Source organism: Dendropsophus ebraccatus, chromosome 5, assembly GCF_027789765.1.
Source record: "Dendropsophus ebraccatus isolate aDenEbr1 chromosome 5, aDenEbr1.pat, whole genome shotgun sequence".
NCBI classification, from domain to species: Eukaryota; Metazoa; Chordata; class Amphibia; order Anura; family Hylidae; genus Dendropsophus; species Dendropsophus ebraccatus.
This window is the reverse complement of record NC_091458.1, coordinates 142,005,001-142,028,170: the sequence shown is the minus strand read 5'-3', so window position 1 is coordinate 142,028,170 and position 23,170 is coordinate 142,005,001. Positions and strand designations below refer to the sequence as shown.

The following is a 23,170-nucleotide window of genomic DNA, read 5'->3' as shown; positions in this document are numbered from 1 at the left end:
CTGTAGTGAAATCGACATAATCATTCAAAGGTCGTCGCTAACTTTGGCCTATTTAGTAGTAATAGACTTATCATTACTAAAGGCCCTTTAACTGATCATATATACATGAACTAGTCAGACATCTTCAGACTAGAAAGTCATCACTAAGGAGAGGGAAAAAAAAATTCTACCTGATTGAGTTACATTCAGCGACACTCATTCCAGCTGATATTACTAGCCTTAGCACAAACAACACACACATCCTTTGAATTAAGACTCACCACATGAGTGTCCTTCAACATCATCCAAAAGATTGGCAGTGGAGGCTGCTGTTCCGAGACTACAATTTACGTTAAGGGTAAATCTAATGTTGTAGGTAAAACCTGATGAAGGCTCCCCAGTGATTTTAGGAACCGAAACACGTTGTACATGTTTTAAGAATAAAAATTTTATAGTTTTTATACCCCACTTGAGTACCATTAGCGCATTCACATGGAGCGTTTTTAAGGCTTTTTTTTTTACTGAACACAATTGGTTGTGCCACCATCCGGAGGGACTCCTTCCACAAGCCTGGTCCAGGTTGGCGACATCTTTCTCTGCGTAGTTTCTTCCAGGCAGAGCAATCATTGCTGCTGAGAACCAGTTGCCATTTACATCCTCTATAAAAATACATACCTTACTTTAGAATATTACCCTTTCAAAAAACTCAGTAGGTTTACAGTGTCCTAAGTAACAGTAGCATAAACTAGTAACACAGAAGATGATCACTTAAATTGTCCTGTGCAGCTGATTCAGATATCTCCTCCTGAATAACATGGACAATAAGCAGTCCTCTTAACTATGTTTGTGTGCTCAGTAGTCCTGGATATTCATGAACTCCAGCACACTCCTCCCACCTGTTGCTGATTGGCAGTTATCTATCCATGCTGTGTATTGGTAGTCAACTGTTAATCAGCAGCTGGAGGGCGGAGGGAGGTGTAATGCACAAAATCGATTTTCCTGCATATCAGGAAAAAGGGTGAACAGAATGATGTAAATAGAGATGGGTGAATTTACAGTAATAACAAAGCGAAATCGCTTGATTATCTCTGCAATCTGATCATCAGCCGGCTGCCTTTAAACTGACTGCCGCTCCTCCCTGGGTGCTGGGAGAAGTTGGATCCAAGGCTGGGCTGCGGAGGTCCCGATCACTCAGTGACAGGAGCTTCTCCTGTCTGAGTACCTTAAACGCTGCAATCGCTATAGATCGCTGTGTTTAAGGGGTTAAGGACAGGCACCCGCGGCATAGCAGCTTATTCTCTCATTATCCTTAGCTCCCGGGACACTGATGTATGTGGGACCGCTCTCACTGCAGCGGTTCCGCACACATCAAACTCTTCAGTGTCAGGAACGTATATATACATTCCTACTGCATGGGGTATGAAGGGGTTAAATCCACAGCAAAAACCACCGGACTTAATTAATGTCCCCTGTAGTCTTTAGGTGAAAATCATATCAGCCAGTGAAAGGGCCTCTAGACTTAGCGGCAAATTATGACAGGCAGGTACGTATCTACATCTACAAGTGCAAGTAGCACCGGATGAAACACTGCATATTGGGGGTTATGTTACATAGCATGGTAGGATACACTTGGTGTTTGAGCAAATGTTTTCTCCGGGATTTTCTCATCTTTGTTTTCTCTGAAAATGATCTTGCAATCTCCAACAACTTCTTTCTGGTTGCTAAAAAAAATAAAAATAAAATAACCAATTGACCCCCTTTTAAAGCCATATAAAAAAGTCATTACTAAAAGTATACAAAAATCTTCTGTTCCTTCTCCGGTTTTTCGATAGATGTCTGTCTCAGTAAGACAACCCCATTAGAGACTACCATGTTTACAGTATTATAATAGCCAGCTGCAAATGTTTTTTATATAGCTGCGGTCATATAAGGAATAAAACTTCCTATACTTACCTGTCTGCGCTCCCCCAGTGTCCTCCTGACAGTGTCTCTGGTGTCACCAGCTTAATGCAGACGCTTCACTTCTGAGACAAGCTCATCTTGGGAGTAAAAGCTCACTCAGCCAATTACTGACTGAATGGACAGCATTGCAGCCTGTGATTGGCTGAGGGGACTGTCACTCCTGGGAAAAGTCTGTCTTAGAAGTGAAGCATCGACACTCAGCAGGGGACACCGGAGACACTGCCAGTAGGATACCAGGGGAGCGCGGACAGGTAAGTATTGGATGTTTATTTTTTTTCTATGTGACCACAGCTATATAAGAAATATTTGCTAACGCTGGACAACCCCTTTAAAAGAGTTGTCTGGCAAAACCAAAATTTGCTCCTATTCTGGGGGTTATATGAAAATAAAAAACATACTTTACTCTTCTCCTCTGGTCCCTCATAGCTGCTGCACTGACATACCTGGTCCTCGACTGGCCTCCGCTTCTTTCAGATTGTGTGCCATCCCCAGCCAACCAGGACCAGCCCAGTCTAGCCAGCCAGTCAGTCAGTAGCTGCAGCGGTGTTCTGCAGGGACAGGATGGAACACAACCGGGAAAACAGGACACAAGCAGAGGACCAGACTTACTGGTGCAGCAGCTACGGGGGACCACAAGAGCAGATAATAGCACATCTTTTATTTTTCTACAAATCCCCGCCCTGAAGTGAAACGCTTGGCCGAGCATTTCTATGTGCTCTATGGGGAGGGGAAAGCAGCAGCCAGAGAGCTCTTGCTGCAACTTATTTCTCCCGAAACAAAGGGGTTGGGTTTGATTTTCCAACACACCCGACCCCTATATCCACTGACATCTGTTAGTGGTTGGGAGGGACAAACTCATGCATCTTAGATTGATGGCCGAACACACCACGAGCAGTGGGCATGGATGATCAAAGTCTTAAGGCCCTATTGCACGGAGCGATTATCGGCCAAAAATCGTCCTGTGGAATAGAAGGCAATGATCAGCCGACATCTTTGATGCTGGCTGATTGTTGCGTCGTTTGTCTTTCAAACATGTTGAAAGACAAATGACTCATACAGCAACGATCTGCTGCGGATTCTCCGTGGAATAGGAGCAGTTTGCTGTATGCTATGGGCTGCCCGGACGATCTAGCAACCCCCCCCCCCCCCCCCACCGGGGCAGCGAGCGGGGAACAAGGAGCAAACTCCTCGTTTGCTTGCCCCGTGGTATAGAGGCTTAAGGTGTATGGGGGCCATTAAAGTGAGGATAATGGTTATCTGGACTTCTGTATCTAGACCATCACTGCCCCCCCCCCCCCCAAAAAAAAAAAAAACGGCTCATACCTTAATATCGGAGCAATAAAAAAAAAATTGTTATTCTAAAGGCCCTTTTAGTCAGGCTGACCCATGTCTGTAATCGAGCGCTGACCTAGCAGATTGGCCCTTGTATAAGGAGCTTTTATAAAAGTTCAATATTTGTGCAGGAAGGGCCACAGAAACAAGTGCTGGATTGTTTGTGCGGCCCTTTAATTTAATCTTTTTTGACTCGGATCAGTCATTCATTAGACCCAAAGCTAAATTGCAATGACGTTGTTTTGTTTTTTTAATCAATTACATCAGAACGTTAACTTTTACTGTATTGCAATCAAAAAAATAAATGCCTAATGCTAGGCCCCTTTATCTCTCAAACTGTTTTGATAACACAATGTCCAATATTGCTGGTGATACATTTACAACCCGTTTCCTGACAAATTCCATCAGTAAATTTTGGGTACCCGAGGACTTATTTACCTTTTGAATATATTTTCTGCCAATATTATAGAATCATGAATTATATTTGATATATGCTGTAGAATAAGGAAATTTCAGAATGAATAACAGATAAAAGTTTTACTAGTATTTTCATTTTCTATTCTTGTTGGCTTCATTGCCATTAGATGAAAGCGGACAGGAATCGACTGCTGCTGCTATGTGATACGTCATAAACCCATTTACCCCAATTTGTCTTTACTCAGATCAGTTTGCATTCTCATCCAGTCTGTTTTTGTTTATTTTATTTTTTTTTTTGAATGGCTACATTTTGTGCTGGAAATGGAATGGTCATCTGTACTCATCAGCTTCTGGTGATATGTTCAATCATATGGACTGATCCATTGATAAATGGATCCCAACGCACATGTGAACACAGCATAAGAGGAGCTTCTGCATGTAACTTATTAGAAATGTATACTATTGGGTTCAGTTTTTACTAGGTACGTTTGTCAATGAGCTGCCTGCTTTGAAAAATTCCGAATTGTTGTCAGTACTGGTTATTCATAATTGATGGTATCAAGAATTGACTATTGGATGATTCCGGCTAAATGGTGCTGATGGCAATGGTAAATTGCAGTAAATTCTTTTCTATAACATTAGGGTTAGTAATTCGTGTTTAGCGAGCATGCTTGGATAACTGATGGCTGAGCACATGCTCGGATAACTGATGGCTGTACACATGCTCGGATGCCGCTCGGGTAACTGATGGCTGAGCACATGCTCGGATAACTGATGGCTAAACACATGCACGGATGCTGCTTGGGTAACTGATGGCTGAACACATGCTCAGGTAACTGATGGCCAAACACATGCTCAGATTACTGACGAGTGAACACATGCTCAGGTAACTAATGGCCAAACACATGCTCGGATGCAGCTCAAATAACTGATGGCTGAACACAGGCTTGGATAACTGATAGCTGAACACATGCTCGGATAACTGATGGCTAAACACAGGCTTGGATAACGGATAACTGATGGCTGAACACATGCTCAGGCAACTGATGGCCAAACATGCTCAGATGCTGCTTGGGTAACTGATGGCTGAACACATGCTTGGATGACTGATGGCTGAACACATGCTCGGATGCTGCTCTGATAACTGATGGCTCAACACATGCTCAGATGCTGCTTGGGTAACTGATGGCCAAACACATGCTTGGGTAACTGATGGCTGAACACATACTCTGATAACTGATGGCTGAACACATGCTCGGATAACTAATGGCTGAACACATGCTCGGATGCTGCTTGGGTAACAGATGGCTGAGCACTTGCTCGGATGCTGCTTGGGTAACAGATGGCTGAGCACTTGCTCGGATGCTGCTTGGGTAACAGATGGCTGAGCACTTGCTCGGATGCTGCTTGGGTAACTGATGGCTGAGCACTTGCTCGGATGCTGCTTGGGTAACTGATGGCTGAGCACTTGCTCGGATGCTGCTTGGGTAACTGATGGCTGAGCACTTGCTCGGATGCTGCTTGGGTAACTGATGGCTGAGCACTTGCTCGGATGCTGCTTGGGTAACTGATGGCTGAGCACATGCTTGGATGACTGATGGCTGAACACATGCTTGGATGACTGATGGCTGAACACATGCTCGGATGCTGCTCTGATAACTGATGGCTCAACACATGCTCAGATGCTGCTTGGGTAACTGATGGCCAAACACATGCTTGGGTAACTGATGGCTGAACACATACTCTGATAACTGATGGCTGAACACATGCTCGGATAACTAATGGCTGAACACATGCTCGGATGCTGCTTGGGTAACAGATGGCTGAGCACTTGCTCGGATGCTGCTTGGGTAACAGATGGCTGAGCACTTGCTCGGATGCTGCTTGGGTAACAGATGGCTGAGCACTTGCTCGGATGCTGCTTGGGTAACTGATGGCTGAGCACTTGCTCGGATGCTGCTTGGGTAACTGATGGCTGAGCACTTGCTCGGATGCTGCTTGGGTAACTGATGGCTGAGCACTTGCTCGGATGCTGCTTGGGTAACTGATGGCTGAGCACTTGCTCGGATGCTGCTTGGGTAACTGATGGCTGAGCACTTGCTCGGATGCTGCTTGGGTAACTGATGGCTGAGCACTTGCTCGGATGCTACTCATCAGTTAGCCGTCAGTTCCCTCCAGTGACTTCCCACTATAGCGTATGATTTGCCTGTCAGTGATGAAACGCTGCGGAATACACGGACAAGCTTTTGTAAAACCTCTAGTAAATAAAGCAGAATGATGTGTTATTTCGGATATTCGTCTCGTCTGGCTCCCTGGTAACAGTTTATCTGGTGACTGCGAGAAACAAATAATTCCAGCCTTTTGACAAGAATGAGAACTTTCTTTTCTGAGCTTCTGTCATCCTCGGCTATACAACACACATTACCATATACACAGAACGACTAGTGCTTCATCGGGGAATAGTGTACGTCACACGTTGTCAGAAGTTGCTACTGTATTCAGACAAGATGGCCATAATAAATATTATAAGCATATGGTATGTAAAATGATGCAACATTACTATCTGTACAATTATTCTCCACTTCTTTCATGACGAAAGGAAAATCCGTCAAACAAATTTGTGATGAATCGCCAGAAAATATTTTTTCGTCATATTAAGAAACTATGGGCTTTAAAAAGGGTATGAGCTCCCCTGACATAACCTGGCATACCAGGTGATCATGGATATAGAGCTCCCCTCTATGACTAACATAATACATGAGTGGTCGATAGGGTTAAAGTGCCCTAGAGTGTGTCCCAAAGCTCTCTCTCTCATAGATCAATGAAAAAGCAATCCAAATGTTAAGTGTGTTTCATAAAGGGGTACTCCAGCAAAAAATGTTTTCCTTCAAATCAACTGGTATAAAAAAGTTATATAGATTTAAAAATCTGAAGTCTTCCAGTACTTATCAGCTGCTGTATGTCCTGCAGGAAGTGGTGTATTCTTTTCAGTTTGACACAGTACTCTCTGCTGCCACCTCTGTCCATGTCAGGAACGGTCCAGAGCAGGAGAGGTTTTCTATGGGGATTTGCTGCTGCTCTGGACAGTTCCTGACATGGACAGAGGTGGCAGCAGAGAGGATTGTGTCAGACTGGAAAGTATACACCACTTCCTGCAGAACATACAGCAGCTGATAAGTACTGGAAGACAGGGGATTTTTAAATAGAAGTAAATTAAAAATCAGTATACCTGATAAGTTGATTTGAAAAAAATATATATGTTTTCACCCTTTAGGGTATGTTCACACTGAGCAAAATCGGCAGAATCCCGCCTGCCTCAGTGTCACACAGTGTATCTATGGGAGGACGGCATCCTTGTATAAGTGCCTCCCATAATATTTATTACTAAATCGGGAACAGGTATGAAGCTGGTCTACAGAATATATCCAAACTAGTCGGACACTGGGCTGGCATTTGCCTAATGGTTAGGAAGTAATGAACAAAGCGAATCATATGATAAATGTAAATGCAGTGCATCATCATAATCATTAAAGGGGTTATCCAGTGTTAGAAAAACATGGCCGCTTCTTTCCAGAGACACCACCGCTCTTGACTCCAGTTTGGGTACAGGTTTTACAACTCTTTTAAAGTGAATGGAGCTTAAACTGCACCTGAACTGGAGACAAGAGTGGTGCTGTCTATGGAAGGAAGCGGCCATGTTTTTCTAATAACCCCTGGATAACCCCTTTATGGTGCGTTCACACCTACAGGATCTGCAGCTGATTTTCTGCAGCAGATTTCAGTTAAATAACAACACAGCATCAAATCTGATGCTGTGTTCAGTTATTTAACTGAAATCTGCTGCAGAAAATCAGCTGCAGATCCTGTAGGTGTGAACGCACCCTTAAGAGGCAAGCACCTTTTAATGAATCTGTCACTGCCATGTAGAGGTTTATGCTATAAATCAACCCCCCCCCCCCCCACCTCCTACGCAGGATTGGTGTACAGTTTGTCACTTTTATCTTCAAAGTCAGAATAAGTTATTCGTCCATTTCTCTTCACTAAGGCTGGCATCACGCTGCATTTTGGCAGTCCTTTAAATGTATACATTTTATGGAGGGGGGGCATGAAATTGTGTGCTATCAATTCGGATTTTTTTATTGACTTCTATAAAGAAAAAGCATCAAAAGGGAAACTTTTTATTTTTTAGCGCACACAAAAACGTGATTGACCGTTTAAAAACAGACTGCAAAAACGCAATGTGAACCCAGCCTAAAACCTTAATATACGGTATACTAGAATATAAAACCTGAGCAAATCGGGCGTCTTAGTCTCTCTGGATCAGAATGCTGATCTCATTATTAGGCAGGACGCCACATACACATTTTACAGTAAGACCAATATTGATCTTTATGACTTTTTTATGAGCAATTTAAAGTATACATGTTGTGGGAAGACGGACATCACCTGAAATGTATAGCATGTATAGCACACAGAGCAATCTATCCTCCTGCATGTATAGCACACAGAGCAATCTATCCTCCTGCATGTATAGCACACAGAGCAATCTATCCTCCTGCATGTATAGCACACACAGAGCAATCTATCCTCCTGTATGTATAGCACACAGAGCAATCTATCCTCCTGCATGTATAGCACACAGAGCAATCTATCCTCCTGCATGTATAGCACACAGAGCAATCTATCCTCCTGTATGTATAGCACACAGAGCAATCTATCCTCCTGCATGTATAGCACACAGAGCAATCTATCCTCCTGCAGGTATAGCACACAGAGCAATCTATCCTCCTGCATGTATAGCACACAGAGCAATCTATCCTCCTGCATGTATAGCACACAGAGCAATCTATCCTCCTGTATGTATAGCACACACAGAGCAATCTATCCTCCTGTATGTATAGCACACAGCAATCTATCCTCCTGTATGTATAGCACACAGAGCAATCTATCCTCCTGCAGGTATAGCACACAGAGCAATCTATCCTCCTGTATGTATAGCACACAGAGCAATCTATCCTCCTGCATGTATAGCACACACAGAGCAATCTATCCTCCTGTATGTATAGCACACAGAGCAATCTATCCTCCTGTATGTATAGCACACAGAGCAATCTATCCTCCTGTATGTATAGCACACACAGAGCAATCTATCCTCCTGTATGTATAGCACACAGAGCAATCTATCCTCCTGCATGTATAGCACACAGAGCAATCTATCCTCCTGCATGTATAGCACACAGAGCAATCTATCCTCCTGTATGTATAGCACACAGAGCAATCTATCCTCCTGTATGTATAGCACACAGAGCAATCTATCCTCCTGTATGTATAGCACACAGCAATCTAAATTCTTCTATTCTGCTCAATGGAATAAAGACACAAACAATAATAAAAAAAAAAAAAACTAATACATTTAAGCGTTTATAAATCTATGAATCCACTCAGGCTCTGGCCAATATGAGCGGCTGCATCTTTTTCATTCAATTTAGTGAAAGTAATTTGGACAGAAGAAAGTTAAACATGACCGCCATCTGCTGGTTCATCATTAGATCCAATAAACTTAACAGCAAGAAGAACGCTAATTGTGTAAAGACCTGGAGAAACAATAAAGAGGGACAATGTGTGAGAGCTGGACGACATGGTAGGATTTGTATCACTATGGTGCATAATCTGTTACGGATGGTTATATATGCAAAATCCTGATGACTGGTTCCCTTCAAATTAGTGATTTTCGGCTACAGCTGGTAAGATCTGCCATGGCAACCTATCAGGACTCCATGATCACATTGCTTGGGTGCCAGTTAGAGCCCTGGCAGGTCTGGCATCTGTCATATTACAGTTTAGCTGTCTCCATCTCTAAAGATGACCAATATGGTTCCCAGCTGCACAGTATACATCTACAGTGCAGCTCCTAGGCCACCAGCCACCGCGGTGGTAACTTTAAATGGGGGAAAAAGTAGTTTTAATCAGGTGTGCAAGGCCGAAGGAAGAGGCGGCGGGAAGGGGGGTATGGGGGAGCCCCCTGTGATTCGTCATGGCTCTCTGCCTGTCAGTGCGCAGTGCGGTGATAAGAGCCGAGACTAGTCACAGGTGGCGCTCCGCCCAGTTGACTAGTTGCAGCCCCTCCTTGTCTTGCGCGCCTGATTAAAACTCCCCCCCCCCCCCATCTAATAACTACCACCACAGCTACTGCTGGCAGCCTCGGGGAGCTGCATGGTAAATCTATAGTGTGCAGCAGGGAACCATATCGGCACAATTGTACTACTAGGTTCCCTTTAAACTGCCTGTAATGTCCTTTAGGGAGCAGTGTAGCTTTGCTCTCACCCCAACTATTGTCCCAAGCTACTTGGACAATCCATCCTAACTGGCAGCCCCCCAACTACAGTCCAATCCTTATGGTCTTTTTGCCAACTTCATCCCGGCTCTTTGCTTCTCATCGATGAAGGGCTTTATTACTCTAGAAGCCCGATTCCAACCGTTCTAGCCATCCATGTCATACCAGCTCCAGCGTGTTTTTCTTTTCATAGGTCATGTGATTATAAGTCATCCTATGGCTGTTAAATTCAAAGGCGATATGGGTCATCATGGTCGTTAGTGAGGGTTTCCACCCTAAAATATGTACAGAGCAATGTCCCATTGTGTACAATGGGATTTCTGCTCTGTTGTTCACACTGCAGAATTTCCGAGCAGAATTTTACTGCTTACTGCCCAAAGAAGTAACATGTCGATTCTTTGGGTGGATTCTGCTAGGGCAATCCTATAAAAGTCAATGGGGGCTTAAATTCAGCTTGAATTTTGTGTGCATTCTGCTCAAATTCAGCTCCTATTCTGCCAGAGCTGAATAGGCAAGGAATTTCAAGCAGAAAACTTTCTTCTTCATTTCCTCGAGAATTCCTCAGTGTGAACCCAGCCTTTGTTCACATTTGGGAGATGGAGGTAAAGACAACATTAAATGGATTTTTAGAAGAGATGAATTGATGGTGTAAGCTTAGTGTACACCATCAATCTATGATGTGGAGCCCTTCACCACTCTGAACAATGAAGCAGTCATTGCATTTGCAATGGATGAACCACACCAGCTCCTGCCACCTGCACTAATGCACCAATGTGCAAACCTTCATATATTATAGCCTTGTTATATTTGTGTAGAATTGTAAATTCCAAGTATACAAGGCATTCGATATTACTGACACACCTAGAACTATGCTGGTAAGAAATGTGATGGGCTCAATGGATAATGCAGATATACAAGTCTTGTTGCCTCATAAATGGCTGTGAAGTGCAGCTACCGGGGTTCATGCTCAGAAAAATTAATGAAGAAATGACCGACCTCCCAGGTAAATATTCTTATAATGACATTTAAGCAAAGAAAGAGGCTAATATACAGGTGCCTTGGACCCCTACGATGGATGGTGTGGATCCCTACTACAGATAGTGTGGATCCCTATGGCAGGTGGTATGGATCCTTACGACGGATAGTGTTGATCCCTATGGTGGATGATGTGGATCTTTAGGACAGATAGTGTGGATCCCTACGATGCATGGTGTGGTTCCCTATGACGGGTGGCATGGATCCCTACGACGCATGGTATGGATCCTCATGATCCTTATGACAGATAGTGTAGATCCCTACGATGGATAGTGTGGATTCCTACGGCGGATAGTGTGGATCCCTATGAAAGGTGGAATGGATCCCTACGACGGATGGTATGGAGCCCTATGACGGGTGGTATGGATCCTTATGATGGATAGTGTGGATCCTTATGATGGATAGTGTGGATTCCTATGGCAGGTGGTGTGGATCCCCATGATTAAGACCAAAAACAAGAACAGGGAATGTGCCTTGCAGTGATTCTCTTTCCTGCATGGGCGAGTAACTGGATATTTACTGTAAAGAAACAGAAAGACGAGTAGAGTCTAATGATTCGGATATTGATTCAATTAGTCTTGTAAAGATCCTTCCACTCTTCAATCCTTCGGAATCCCCAGAGTCCTTTTCCGTCATCACAAAATCAGAACACTAGGAAAGCTATTGCTATGACCAAGGATTTTTGATACCCACAGCCAATCACTTTCTGTATTTTGTTGACCTGTACAACGATTTCTAATGCACATCTACTAAATGAGGATTTTAAAAGCCTACGTCCCCAGTCTCTGCAGGTCCAGCTGCAGTCTCGATATGGCTTCTTCTGCTCCTGTCGTTAGGTTGGTCCAGAAGCCATGTGTTCAGCCAATCACCGACTGCTGCAGTATCCTGTTTTGGCCAGTGATTGGCTGAGCAAGTAGCTCCTGCTCCGAGCTCTCTTCTCAGAGGCAGTAAAGGACCGGACAGTGCAGTGGGACCTGCATGGGGGCCAGAAGTAGGTGAATATGGCTTTATTTCTATTATTCTACAGCACCAGCATATATTATTTTTTTTATATTGCCAAAAACCCCTTTAAGAACATTGTATCTATTTGTGTGCATCCGTTTTGATCTGTTTTTCCACGGACTTTCATTATAAAAAAAAAACAAAACAGATTAAAAGACAGACCACAACCCCGTTTTTTATAATTGAAGTCAATGGAAAAACGGATCAAAACAGATGCACACAAATGCATCGGTTTTTTTCATCCCTTTTCATCCGTTTTTTTTTTATAAAACGGATGAAAACGCAGTGTGAACCCGGCCTAACAGTATAACATTATAACTACTGCCCAATAAGAAACAAAGGACTCATGATAAGTGTCCTGATATATACTTACATTTACCCATGTGTTTTAATTTATCCCTAAATAAGGCATCTTCAGATATAGCACTACTAGAGTCGCAGCCACCAGGAACAGAATGGGATTCATCTGCTGGGAAATAAAAGGATACAAAACAAATGAGACGCTGTTACTATAGTGGAACAGATGGTTCGGTGTGAACATTTAGTTGACGAAGACTAAATTGGAATCTAAATAACAAGACATAAGACGCTCAAAGCTAGGTACCTGCTAAGTTATAATCATAGGAGCTTTTTAACCTCCTTATAGGACTTTTCCAGAAAATGCTTGGGATAAGCTATTATTGCCTTCATATTCTCAAGCATTGTACATACATTTAAAGTTAAAATCACCCCCAAAAATGTTTCCAACTCAACTGGTGCCAGAAAGTGCCAGAGATTTGTAATTTACTTCTGTTAAAAAATCTCAAATCTTTCAGTACTTATCAGCTGCTGTATGTCCAGCAGGAAGTGGTATATTCTTTCCAGTCTGACACAGTGCTCTCTGCTGCCACCTCTGTCCATTTCAGGAACTGTCCAGAGCATCAGCAAACTAGAAAACCCTTTTCTGCTCTCCAGACTGGAAATAATACACCACTTCCTGCAGGACATACAGCAGCTGAGAAGTACTGGAAGACACGATTTTTTTTAATGTAAGGTACAAATCTCTGGCACTTTCTGGCACCAGTTGATTTGCTGACCTACCCATTTAGCGTAAATTTAGTGAAGATGCTGTGAAACGTATCCATCATAAGAGAGATAGAAACCTATGACACTATACACTCTGCTCAATATAGACTTATCACTATATCAGGTGGAATATACAAAACTAAAATATTTATTTAACATCTACAGTGGTTAAAATATAAGTATCAATCAATAATACCAGAATCTAAATGGCGATATTTGATACTAAGCTCAATGTATTAGGGATCATTGATAACCTGTCACCTAATATTTGGTAATTCTATAGAAAAAGCACATGACGTGAATTCCACAACTAAGAAATACCCATCTACTTAGCACAGAAGCCATTCTCTCATTTCAGCTACGCTCTGGATGAGCCGACTAATGCCTTCTGATGGTTACAATATATATAATCCACAAGGTACCAATGCAAGCAGAAACGCTATTGATTTTTTCCCTAGTGCCATGTGTCCTTACTTGATATTGAAGGGCAAAAACTGAAATCATTATTCGCAGGCATGCTGCTAGACTTGGATTTCTTTGACTCGTATTTCAAACGATCTGGAAAAAAAAGCAAAAACAGAAAAGTTTTTTTTTTTTTTTTTTTTTTTTAAGCACTGAGTAGAACAATGGTCTTTTCAGCTTATCTACACACCTTCAAATATACACAAATATCTACATAAAAGTATAAACATCTAGGTATCTGGGAGTATGTGGGTGGGTATAAATAAATAAATATATCTATATATATATATATATATATATATATATATACATACACACACACACACAATGTGTGTGTGAATATGGATAAAGCAAAGGTACATGTATGGGAAGTCTGCTAGGGGCTGTATTAGCACAGATTGATAGGGTTATAGCAAATTGTCAGGTGATTGGTTCCCTTTAAGATGACCAACCAAAATTCCAACAATAAGTGTCATTCTAAAGCGAGGTCCCCTCAACGAAGTATGAGGAGGGAAAAGCATTGTCTGGTGAGATAAATCCAGATATCTGTGTCCCCATGCCGGCGGGATGGCTAGAATTTGATGCCAGTCATATGGTCATTATTTGTATGCCACCACTATGGATTTATGGCGCCCTTAACAAATTGTCCTTTTACAATTCTTGTGACCAGAATTTGGCGCAAGCAACATAACTTGATGAACCAATCCTTTCAGATGTCAACAATTCAGGCCGGTGAGATGAACCATTTTCTATGACATACCCTGGGTCTGATAACAAGCTGACTGCTGGGGTCCGACCCCTGTGACCCCCACAGACCCTGAGAACGGAGAAGCAATCATCCTTCAATAAACCATGCAGGGTTCCTTTGTGCGGCCACATGAGTGCTTGAGCCTTGTGGTTCATTTGTGGCTTTGCATCTCGGCATGTAAAAGGGCCCTTATAGCTTTTCTTACACAATCCAATCAATGGGCACGGATGGCCGCATGAACATTCGTTTCCTTCCATAACTATCACGACATGTTGCTATTTTATACATTTCCGATTCCAGCTTACTATTATGCAATATGCAAAAAAAAAATTAAATAAAAAACAGCTAAAGCATGGGAGAGGTGCAATCTGCATAACTCTTATTAACATTAAAGGAGTTATCCAGCGCTACAAAAACATGGCCGCTTTTTTCCAGAGACCGCACCGCTCTTGTCTCCAGTTCAGGTGTATGCTCCATTCACGTCAATGGAATTGAGTAACAAACCCTGCACCCAAAGTGGAGACAAGAGTGGGGCTGTCTCTGGAAGAAAGTGGCCATGTTTTTGTAGCGCTGGATAACCCCTTTAGTTAAATTTGTGCAAAGGGAAGAGGCCTGCCAGCTTTGCCGTTTAACTAAATCATGAAGCTACATAACTGCGATGTTTGCAGAACTTTAAAGCGACTCTGTACCCACAATCTGACCCCCCCCCCCCCCCCCAAACCACTTGTACCTTCGGATAGCTGCTTTTAATCCAAGATCTGTCCTGTGGTCCGTTTGGCAGGTGATGCAGTTATTGTCCTAGCCTAATGCATACACAATCTAGGGCACGGCCGTTGGGCACAGGGCTGCCAGTTTAAAAGTTGTTTTTTAGGACAATAACTTCATCACTGGCCAAACGGACCGCAGGACAGATCTTGGATCTTGGATCTAAAAGCAGCTATCCGAAGGTACAAGTGGTTTGGGGGGGGGGGGGGGGGGCAGATTGTGGGTACAGAGTCGCTTTAATAATATTTTGGCGTTTTTGGCTCCTGACCAACTCTGGCAATAGTAAAGAGGTCGGTAGGCCGGGAAGCCATGCTTACAAGATGAGAATACCACTTATAAGATTGGTATGCAATAACGTTAAGTAGTGACAGCAGGTGACTGGTTCTCAATACTCTTATAAATACCGGCCTTGTGTCCATAAAACCAGGCTACAATAAAGATGATTTTAATGCTTGAAATGTGTCGGCGTTCTGGAGGCATGCTTGTAATCTAATACAGTGGTACCTTGGTTTAAGAGTAACCTGGATTGAGAGCCTTTTGGAAGAAGAGTTCACAGTTTTTCAAAATTGTGACTTGATTTAAGAGCATTGCTTTGGTTTAAGAGCTCCCTGTACTGGATGGGAGTGGGGGAGGGGCATGGTCTGCATAGCGGGGTCTCCAGCCCTGTACTCTGACCCAGGAAGTCTCCTTCACCTTCCAAATCATAGCAGATCCACGTCAGGCTGGGGCTTGCATCAGGGGACAGGACTGTGGAGGTAATCTCTCCATAGCTGTAACCCTTCTCTCCCCAGACAGATAGTGCTGCTATATAGTGCTCACATATGTCCTGCCCATTCCCACATGCTCTCTGCAGTCTCTGTCAGTCCTGATTGGTCCATTCTGAACACACCTCCCTTCCTAATTGCTGTCATGTGACCACACATTCCTCTGACAGCAGCCCTGCTTCTCTATTCTAGCCTGTTGTACTATGCTACTGCATTATGGGGATCTGCAGTTCCATCCTGTATCTACAAACTGCTGCTGTTTTTCAGGTTTATGCAGTTACTATACATTATACACCACATGCCGATTGCTATACTGTACAGTAACTTATAATATCACATATTCAGCTGTTTCTCATTGTTTGTTTCATTTGTTTTACATGTTATTCAGAATATAAAATCATTATTTGGGGGTAGTGGAACCAATTGTCTGCATTTCAATGATTTCTAATGGGAAAATTTGCTTTAGTTTTAGTTTAAGAGTGGATTTGGATTACAAGCACAGTCCCGGAACAAATTATTCTCGTACTCCAAGGCACCACTGTACACTGTTTCTTCTATGCTTGTACTGGCTTGTATTGCCGCACCATTCTTTCCTGCTTCTGTGATCTCGATCCCACTGAACATCTTTGGAGAGAGTTCAATTATTCTATTAGGGAAATGAACCCTGCAAACATTTAGGAGCCTGAGAGACCCGCAATGGGAGAATATACCAGAAGGCAGGTGCAAGTAACTCACAGACTGCTACCAAAATATTTGGAGGCCGCCTCTGATCCTGTCCATGTCATAAACTGTTTATTATGTCTTTGTTTCCTTTTAGAAATGACAGCTCAACTCAGCTCAGCTTTTCTTCAAGGGGACACTTTTCTTTCAAATCAACTGGTGTCAGAAAGTTGTATAGATTTGTAATTTAATTCTATTTTAAAATCTCCAGTTTTACAGTACTTATCAGCTGCAGTATGTCTTGCAGGAAGTGGTGTATTCTCTCCAGTCTGACACTGTGCTCTCTGCTGACAACTCTGTCAGGAACTGTCCAGAGCAGCAGCAAATTTCCACAGAAAACCCCCTCCCTTCTGGGCAGTTCCTGACATGGACATGGGTGGCAGGAGAGAGTACTGTGTCAGACTTGAAAGAATACACCACTTTCTGCAGGGCATACAGCAGCTAATAAATACTGGAAGACTGGAGACTTTCCTATTTTTTTTTTTATTTTTTATTTTTTTTTTATAATAAACAATCAGCGGTGCCAATTACATTAACCACATTGGTATGTATTACTGAAGTACTGATTTCCCATACAGGAAAAGTACAGTGTAAAATCTCCAGATAATAGGTTTGCTGTATTGGTAATTGTTACTAATCCATTTTTTGTGTAAACAAATCGCATACAGTCTTTAAAAAACTTAACGAGTTAAAGGGGTATTCCAGTGTGGTTGAAAAAAATTGCAAGAGCTGAGCAGAAAAGTGCTGTACTTACCTTCCCCCGGTTCCTCCACAAGTCCCACTGTAGCTTTCATTTTGGCTCTGCCTGCTTTTGACAAGAGCACAGATCAACCAATCACCGGCTAAGATGGCAGAGTGGGACGGTGCTGCTCCATGCATAGAAGAGATGATAGGAGGGTGAAGATCGGACAGAGCTGAAAAAAAGCTGTAGCGAGACCTGTGGGACTGGGGGTAGGTGAGTATTATTTTTTTCTTCTTTTCTGTATGTACTCAGCAATATATGATTTTTTTTAACCACACTTTAATATTACCGCTTTAATATTAAAGAACCATTTGCATAAGATGGAACGAGATTGATTCGTAACACTTTGGCGCACACAGAATTAATGAAAGTGATCAGACTACTTTGCTGCATGCTCAGTCTTTAGCCCAGAGATGGCTTCTATGTATTTCCTTACAGACAGACATGTAATTACAGCTGCTCTAATTAAACTTGGTTCCGTAGGGAGTGTTTTTTTTTTTTTTGTGATTTCTCCATGCCTAACTGACTGTTCTTTGATCTTATAACTTTTTTTCTTTCTTTTACCTCTTTCAAGTGCAAGGAGAAATTCCCTATTTCTCTGAAGTTCTCTCATGAACTCTTCATTTTGTAAGAAAAGCGCAATCCTCTCATCTTGCAGATACTGCTTCAGCTTCCGCTCCTGGTCCATGCTGCCATGCTCTTTCTTAGAGTCTTCTTGCCGTTTTGTAGACGATCCACCTTGGCAGCTCTGCTAAGGAAAAAAAGTCATGTTAATATTTAACTCAAAGCAAAGAATAGAAAGAAGCGGCACTCACCGATATTTGTAAATAAGCAGAAGTATTGCACCGGGGACAGTCAAATAAAGTCTAAGGTGCACTTTAATGGTGTTAAAGGGGTTATCCAGCGTTACAAAAACATGGCCACTTTCCCCCTACTGTTGTCTCCAGATTGGGTGGGGTTTTGAAACTCCGTTCCATTGAAGTAAATGGAGCTTAATTGCAAACCACACCTGCACTGGAGACAACAGTAGGGGGAAAAGTGGCCATGTTTTTGTAGCGCTGGATAACCCCTTTAAAGCTTAATTCCTCAAGAAGTCCAAAATAGGAGGTATATCTGGATGCCTAGGTCAGGGATCTCCTGGCCACTACTCCTAAGATTTGTGCCTGTACTTCTAGTAAACAGGGTGGAAATTACTATCTTACATAAGATTTCCCTGTCAGCGGTGTCCTAGTCAACCTACCCCCATCACACTATCAGGCCCTGGACTAAGAGATGTGTCCGTTCTGGTAGAGGTCAGGAATTGTCTATGGACACCAATTTCTTTTAGGCCGGTGGGGTGCTGTAAGTGTCATCTTTGTCAAAGTTATGCAAATCTTTCTCAGTACTAATGGGATTAGAGGAAGGGGGGAAAGGCATAGGCCCGTGACATGTTCCACTGAAGGGACAGGATGTCTAGACCCAACAGCATCACATTAAGTAAAATGGGTGGCAATCAAGTTTACCTAAAGAAGACCCCCGGCTCCCTCTGCCGACAATCTTCTTTGTTTCTATGTAACCTGTGAAGTCTTCTGATGCTTCATCTTTTACATTGCAGCCCTTTTACATTGCAGCCCTGTTCTCCCCAACCACTGTCCCTACCTACCTGGATGGCCCCTATATTGACTAAGTGCACGGAACTAAGGCTCCTGTTTCAGGCTTAGAAAAACATGGCTACTCTTTACCAAAATCCCTGTCCCTAGTTTGGGTGAGACTTTTAGCTCAGATTCAGAAGTGAATGGAGCGAAATTGCAATACCACACACAACCTAAGAACAGAGGTGGTGCTGTAGCTGTGCTTTTTCTAATCCCACATTGATGTTTAATGCCATTCCACTAATAATAATTGATCTCACCTGAACACTGTCCATCTGCTGGGGTAATATGCGAAGAAAGTCATCAGGCAAGTTTCCCAGTAAGGGGGGATTCCAGTTCCTGCAAAGTTTTGGTACCTGAGAACCTGTGGCCGGCAACACATCATTCCTTATATAAAAAAATATATATATTAATATATTTTATATTATTCTCCAACAAAAATAAAATGCCATACATGGCAACCAATCATCTTCAGTGTCAGTAAGACATGGAGTCACTAGGGATGAGTGCAAGGCAAGCCCACTGGAGTCTGATCGTGCGGCAAAGAAGTTGGATGCCACCTAGGGGAGTCCTGGTCCTAAGGAAAAAGGCTGTATCAATATTTTCCAGGGCTCCATAGGGAGAAATCCAACTTCTTCAGCCACCGGTAATCATTTGCTGCACAATTGGACTCCAGTGTGCTTGGGTTGAGATGATGAAAAGGATGGGGATGATATATATTGTATACACACACAGACATATAGCCCGGCATACCATTATATACAGTATACAGCCCAGCATACCATTATTTATATATGGTATGTGTATATATCATTATACACATATGTACTGTATACACAGCCCAGCATACCATTATATATTACAGCTCGGCATACCAATAGATAGATATAAACACACACGTATATATACAGCCCAGTGTGTGATACACACACACGTACATATACATACATACATACATAAACAGCCCAGAAGGCCTGGCGATATGGCCAAAAAATAAAATTTAAATCTCGATTTTTTTATTTTGCTAAATAATAAAAAATTTTCTCACAGTGTCAGATACTATTTTAATGATGTTTGAGACAACAACTGTATTGCTTCCCAGTGTAACAGTGCTCCCCTGTGACTGAGGGGGACTGACAGGGACTGGGGCAGCTGGGGATGACTGACGGGGACTGGGGCAGCTGGGGATGACTGACAGGGACTGGGGCAGCTGGGGGTGACTGACGGGGACTGGAGATGACTGAAGGGGACTGGAGATGACTGAAGGGGACTGGAGATGACTGAAGGGGACTGGAGATGACTGACGGGACTGGAGATGACTGACGGGGACTGGAGATGACTGACGGGGACTGGAGATGACTGACGGGGACTGGAGATGACTGAGGGGGACTGAGGCAGCTGGGAATGACTGTGGGGTACTGGAAATGATGGAGAGCTGGGGGTGACAGAGGGTGGACTGGAGATGACTGGGGGACTGGGGAAGCTAAAGATGACTGGGGGGGACTGGTGCAGCTGGGGTTGACTGGAAGGGGACCGAGGAGGGGCTGGAGGTGACTGAGGGGGGGCTGGGGGTGACTGGAGCAGGAGTGCACATAGCCCTCCTTCTCTCACCCCGGCACACAGCGTCCAGCTCCCCTGTCAGCCACAGTTAGAGCTCCCCGGTCTCTGGAGGAGACAGCAGGGACTGCCGCATAGTGTGATTCCTGGAGCTGTACAGCGGGATCTGACCCTGATGTACAGCTCCAGGACCCGCAGCGACACTATCACCCTGTAGTCCCTGCTGTCTCCTCCAGAAACCGTGGAGCTCTAACTATGGCTGACAGGGGAGCGGGACGCTGTGCTGGAGGCCGCCCGTGCTGCATCACTCCGGACTGCCCGCCCCTCGCCTCACTACAGCGCTCGCCAGCCCCATACTGCCCCTCTCCAGACTACCGGCCCGATCCGCCCCTCTCTGGACTGCCAGCCCACCCTGCACCTCACAGCAGCGGTCACCAGCCCCATACTGCCCCTCTCCGGACTGTCCACCCGCCTGCCCGCGTACTGCACCGTCCGTCCAGCCCGCCCGCAATGATCTTTTGTGAAAATTGAATTTACGATTTTCACAAAAAATCAAATTGATTCAAACACTCTGGGCGAACGAATCAAATTAATTTGATTAATTGCCCAGCCCTACAGCCCAGCATATAATTATATATAAAACCCAGTCTGCCATTAGCTTTCCCGATCAACTAGCTGCTCTGGTAACTCATTGTGAGGTGTCAGAAATCACTGCCCCTAAATTCTTCTCTTCTGAAATCTTTGCTAACATAGAACTACCTATGTTTTTCTGATCCTGGATAATGTTGAGAGAATCCGTCAAAATGTTCAAGTTCAGCAACCTTTTCTGAACCCGAACACTCAGCATTTGAACCCTGGCGGCTGCAGAAGTTGGATGCCACCCTAGGGAATCCTGGTGGATACAGACTATGGCCTAAGGCTCTCCCCGTGTTTTCCTGGCAGCCCTAGGATGGCATCCAACTTCTGCAGCCACTGGAAATCAAATGCGGAGCGTTCAGGTTCAGATAAAATTGCCGAACCTGAACATTTTGACAGATCCGCTCAGTACTAATCCCACAGACTCCTTTATGTTCTAAAGCGACTCTGTACCCACAATCTGACCCCCAAAACCACTTGTACCTTTGGATAGCTGCTTTTAATCAAAGATCTGTCCTGGGGTCCGTTGCTGTGATGCAGTTATTGTCCTAAAAAACAACTTTTAAACTTGCAGCCCCATGCCAAACGGGAGTATCTGTGCCCTAACTTTGCATCACCCCTCTGTCCCTCCTCCCCACCCTCTTCATCATTAGGAAAGCCACTGGAACATTTTCTCCTGTCTGAACATTGCATAGGTGCCTTAACAATCCACCCCTGTTCAGTATTCACACAGCTGAGGAATAGTAGGCAATCTGCCTGGAGCATTCCTAATGATGAGGAGGGTGGGGAGGAGGGACAGAGAGATTGTGCAAGCCTAATGCATACACAATCTAGGCCACGGCCGTTGGGCACAGGGCTGCCAGTTTAAACGTTGTTTTTTAGGACAATAACTGTATCACCTGCCGAACGGACCCGAAGACAGATCTTCGATTAAAAGCAGCTATCTGAAGGTACACGCTGGTTGGGGGGGGGGGGGGGTCAGATTGTGGGTACAGAGTCGCTTTAAGGCTCTATAAGTCTGAGCCTTAGGACTGAGCAATCTATAATAGGGCACTAGCAAGCTGTCTCTTTTCCTTATGAAGGACAACTGCTTTGCATACCTGTATTCTCATGTCACTACTATCATTACAGCTACTATCCACGTGTTATTATGCTACCACTACTACTACCACCACCACCACTTCAACATTAAAAAAAGAAGTATTCCTATGTGACTATTGCTGATACTTAGATTATTTTGTCATTTTACTACTTCTCATGCTACTGTTACTCCTAGGTCACTATTGCTAACACTATTATTCTCAGGTCATCACTGCTAATATAAACTGAGTATATACATCAGAGTGAAACCCTGACCTTACCGATCCTAACAACTAATATCAACATGTGATTATTGCTAATGCCAATAATAGTTCCATATTATTATCTCAAAAACCACTACTGTTGCTATATCCCTACTGCTAAATAGCTAATACTACTACTATTGCAATGGTACCTCTGCTTCTATTACTGGTACTACTACCATGGTATTACCGCTAATACTTATATTTATTGTACAAAGATTAATACTGATGTTTAACCCTGAGTGAAAGCTTTGGGAAAGGCATTTACAACAATAAATGATGAGGCCTGTGTAGAATTTGGCCGTGGACAAGGAGAACGTGTTTCCGCACAAGGTCACCGCTGTTCTTCTGCTCCATGACTACAGCTGATTGGAATGCAGAGATCTAATTACTAAATAAATACAAGCACTTCTCCAGTTTCACCACCAGGTGGCAGCATCTGTGCGCACATCCCTACACAGAGGACTATAAGCTGTCTGGTATGGCTATAAGTCTAGACTAGTACATAGAAAAGGAAGGAGTGGTATTTGCCTTATGCCGACAGTTCTGTACATATTAACTCATTCAAATATATAATAAGTCTAGTTTGCATAAAGTTTAAACAGACAAAGTTACAAAGGATGATGAATGAAAGAAGAAACAAGGACACAAGTATGCAGGGAAGAGCCAACAAAAT

At 43.4% G+C, this 23,170-nt stretch overlaps 1 protein-coding gene across 3 annotated transcripts in view; it reads right to left on the bottom strand.

The window, feature by feature from the left end:
• CUEDC1 (CUE domain containing 1) overlaps positions 1–23,170 on the bottom strand; it is a 71,268-nt gene that overhangs the window by 5,607 nt on the left and 42,491 nt on the right. For 2 of the 3 annotated variants that reach the window (XM_069971498.1, XM_069971499.1), the window contains exons 4-9: positions 19,219–19,345; positions 17,892–18,075; positions 13,601–13,684; positions 12,435–12,530; positions 1,607–1,700; positions 261–319 (exon numbers count right to left, since the gene is read on the bottom strand). In XM_069971498.1, coding sequence (XP_069827599.1) covers positions 261–319; positions 1,607–1,700; positions 12,435–12,530; positions 13,601–13,684; positions 17,892–18,075; positions 19,219–19,345 — 644 coding nt within the window. The remainder of the gene's footprint in view (positions 1–260; positions 320–1,606; positions 1,701–12,434; positions 12,531–13,600; positions 13,685–17,891; positions 18,076–19,218; positions 19,346–23,170) is intronic. The other variant, XM_069971500.1, reaches the window with a different exon arrangement.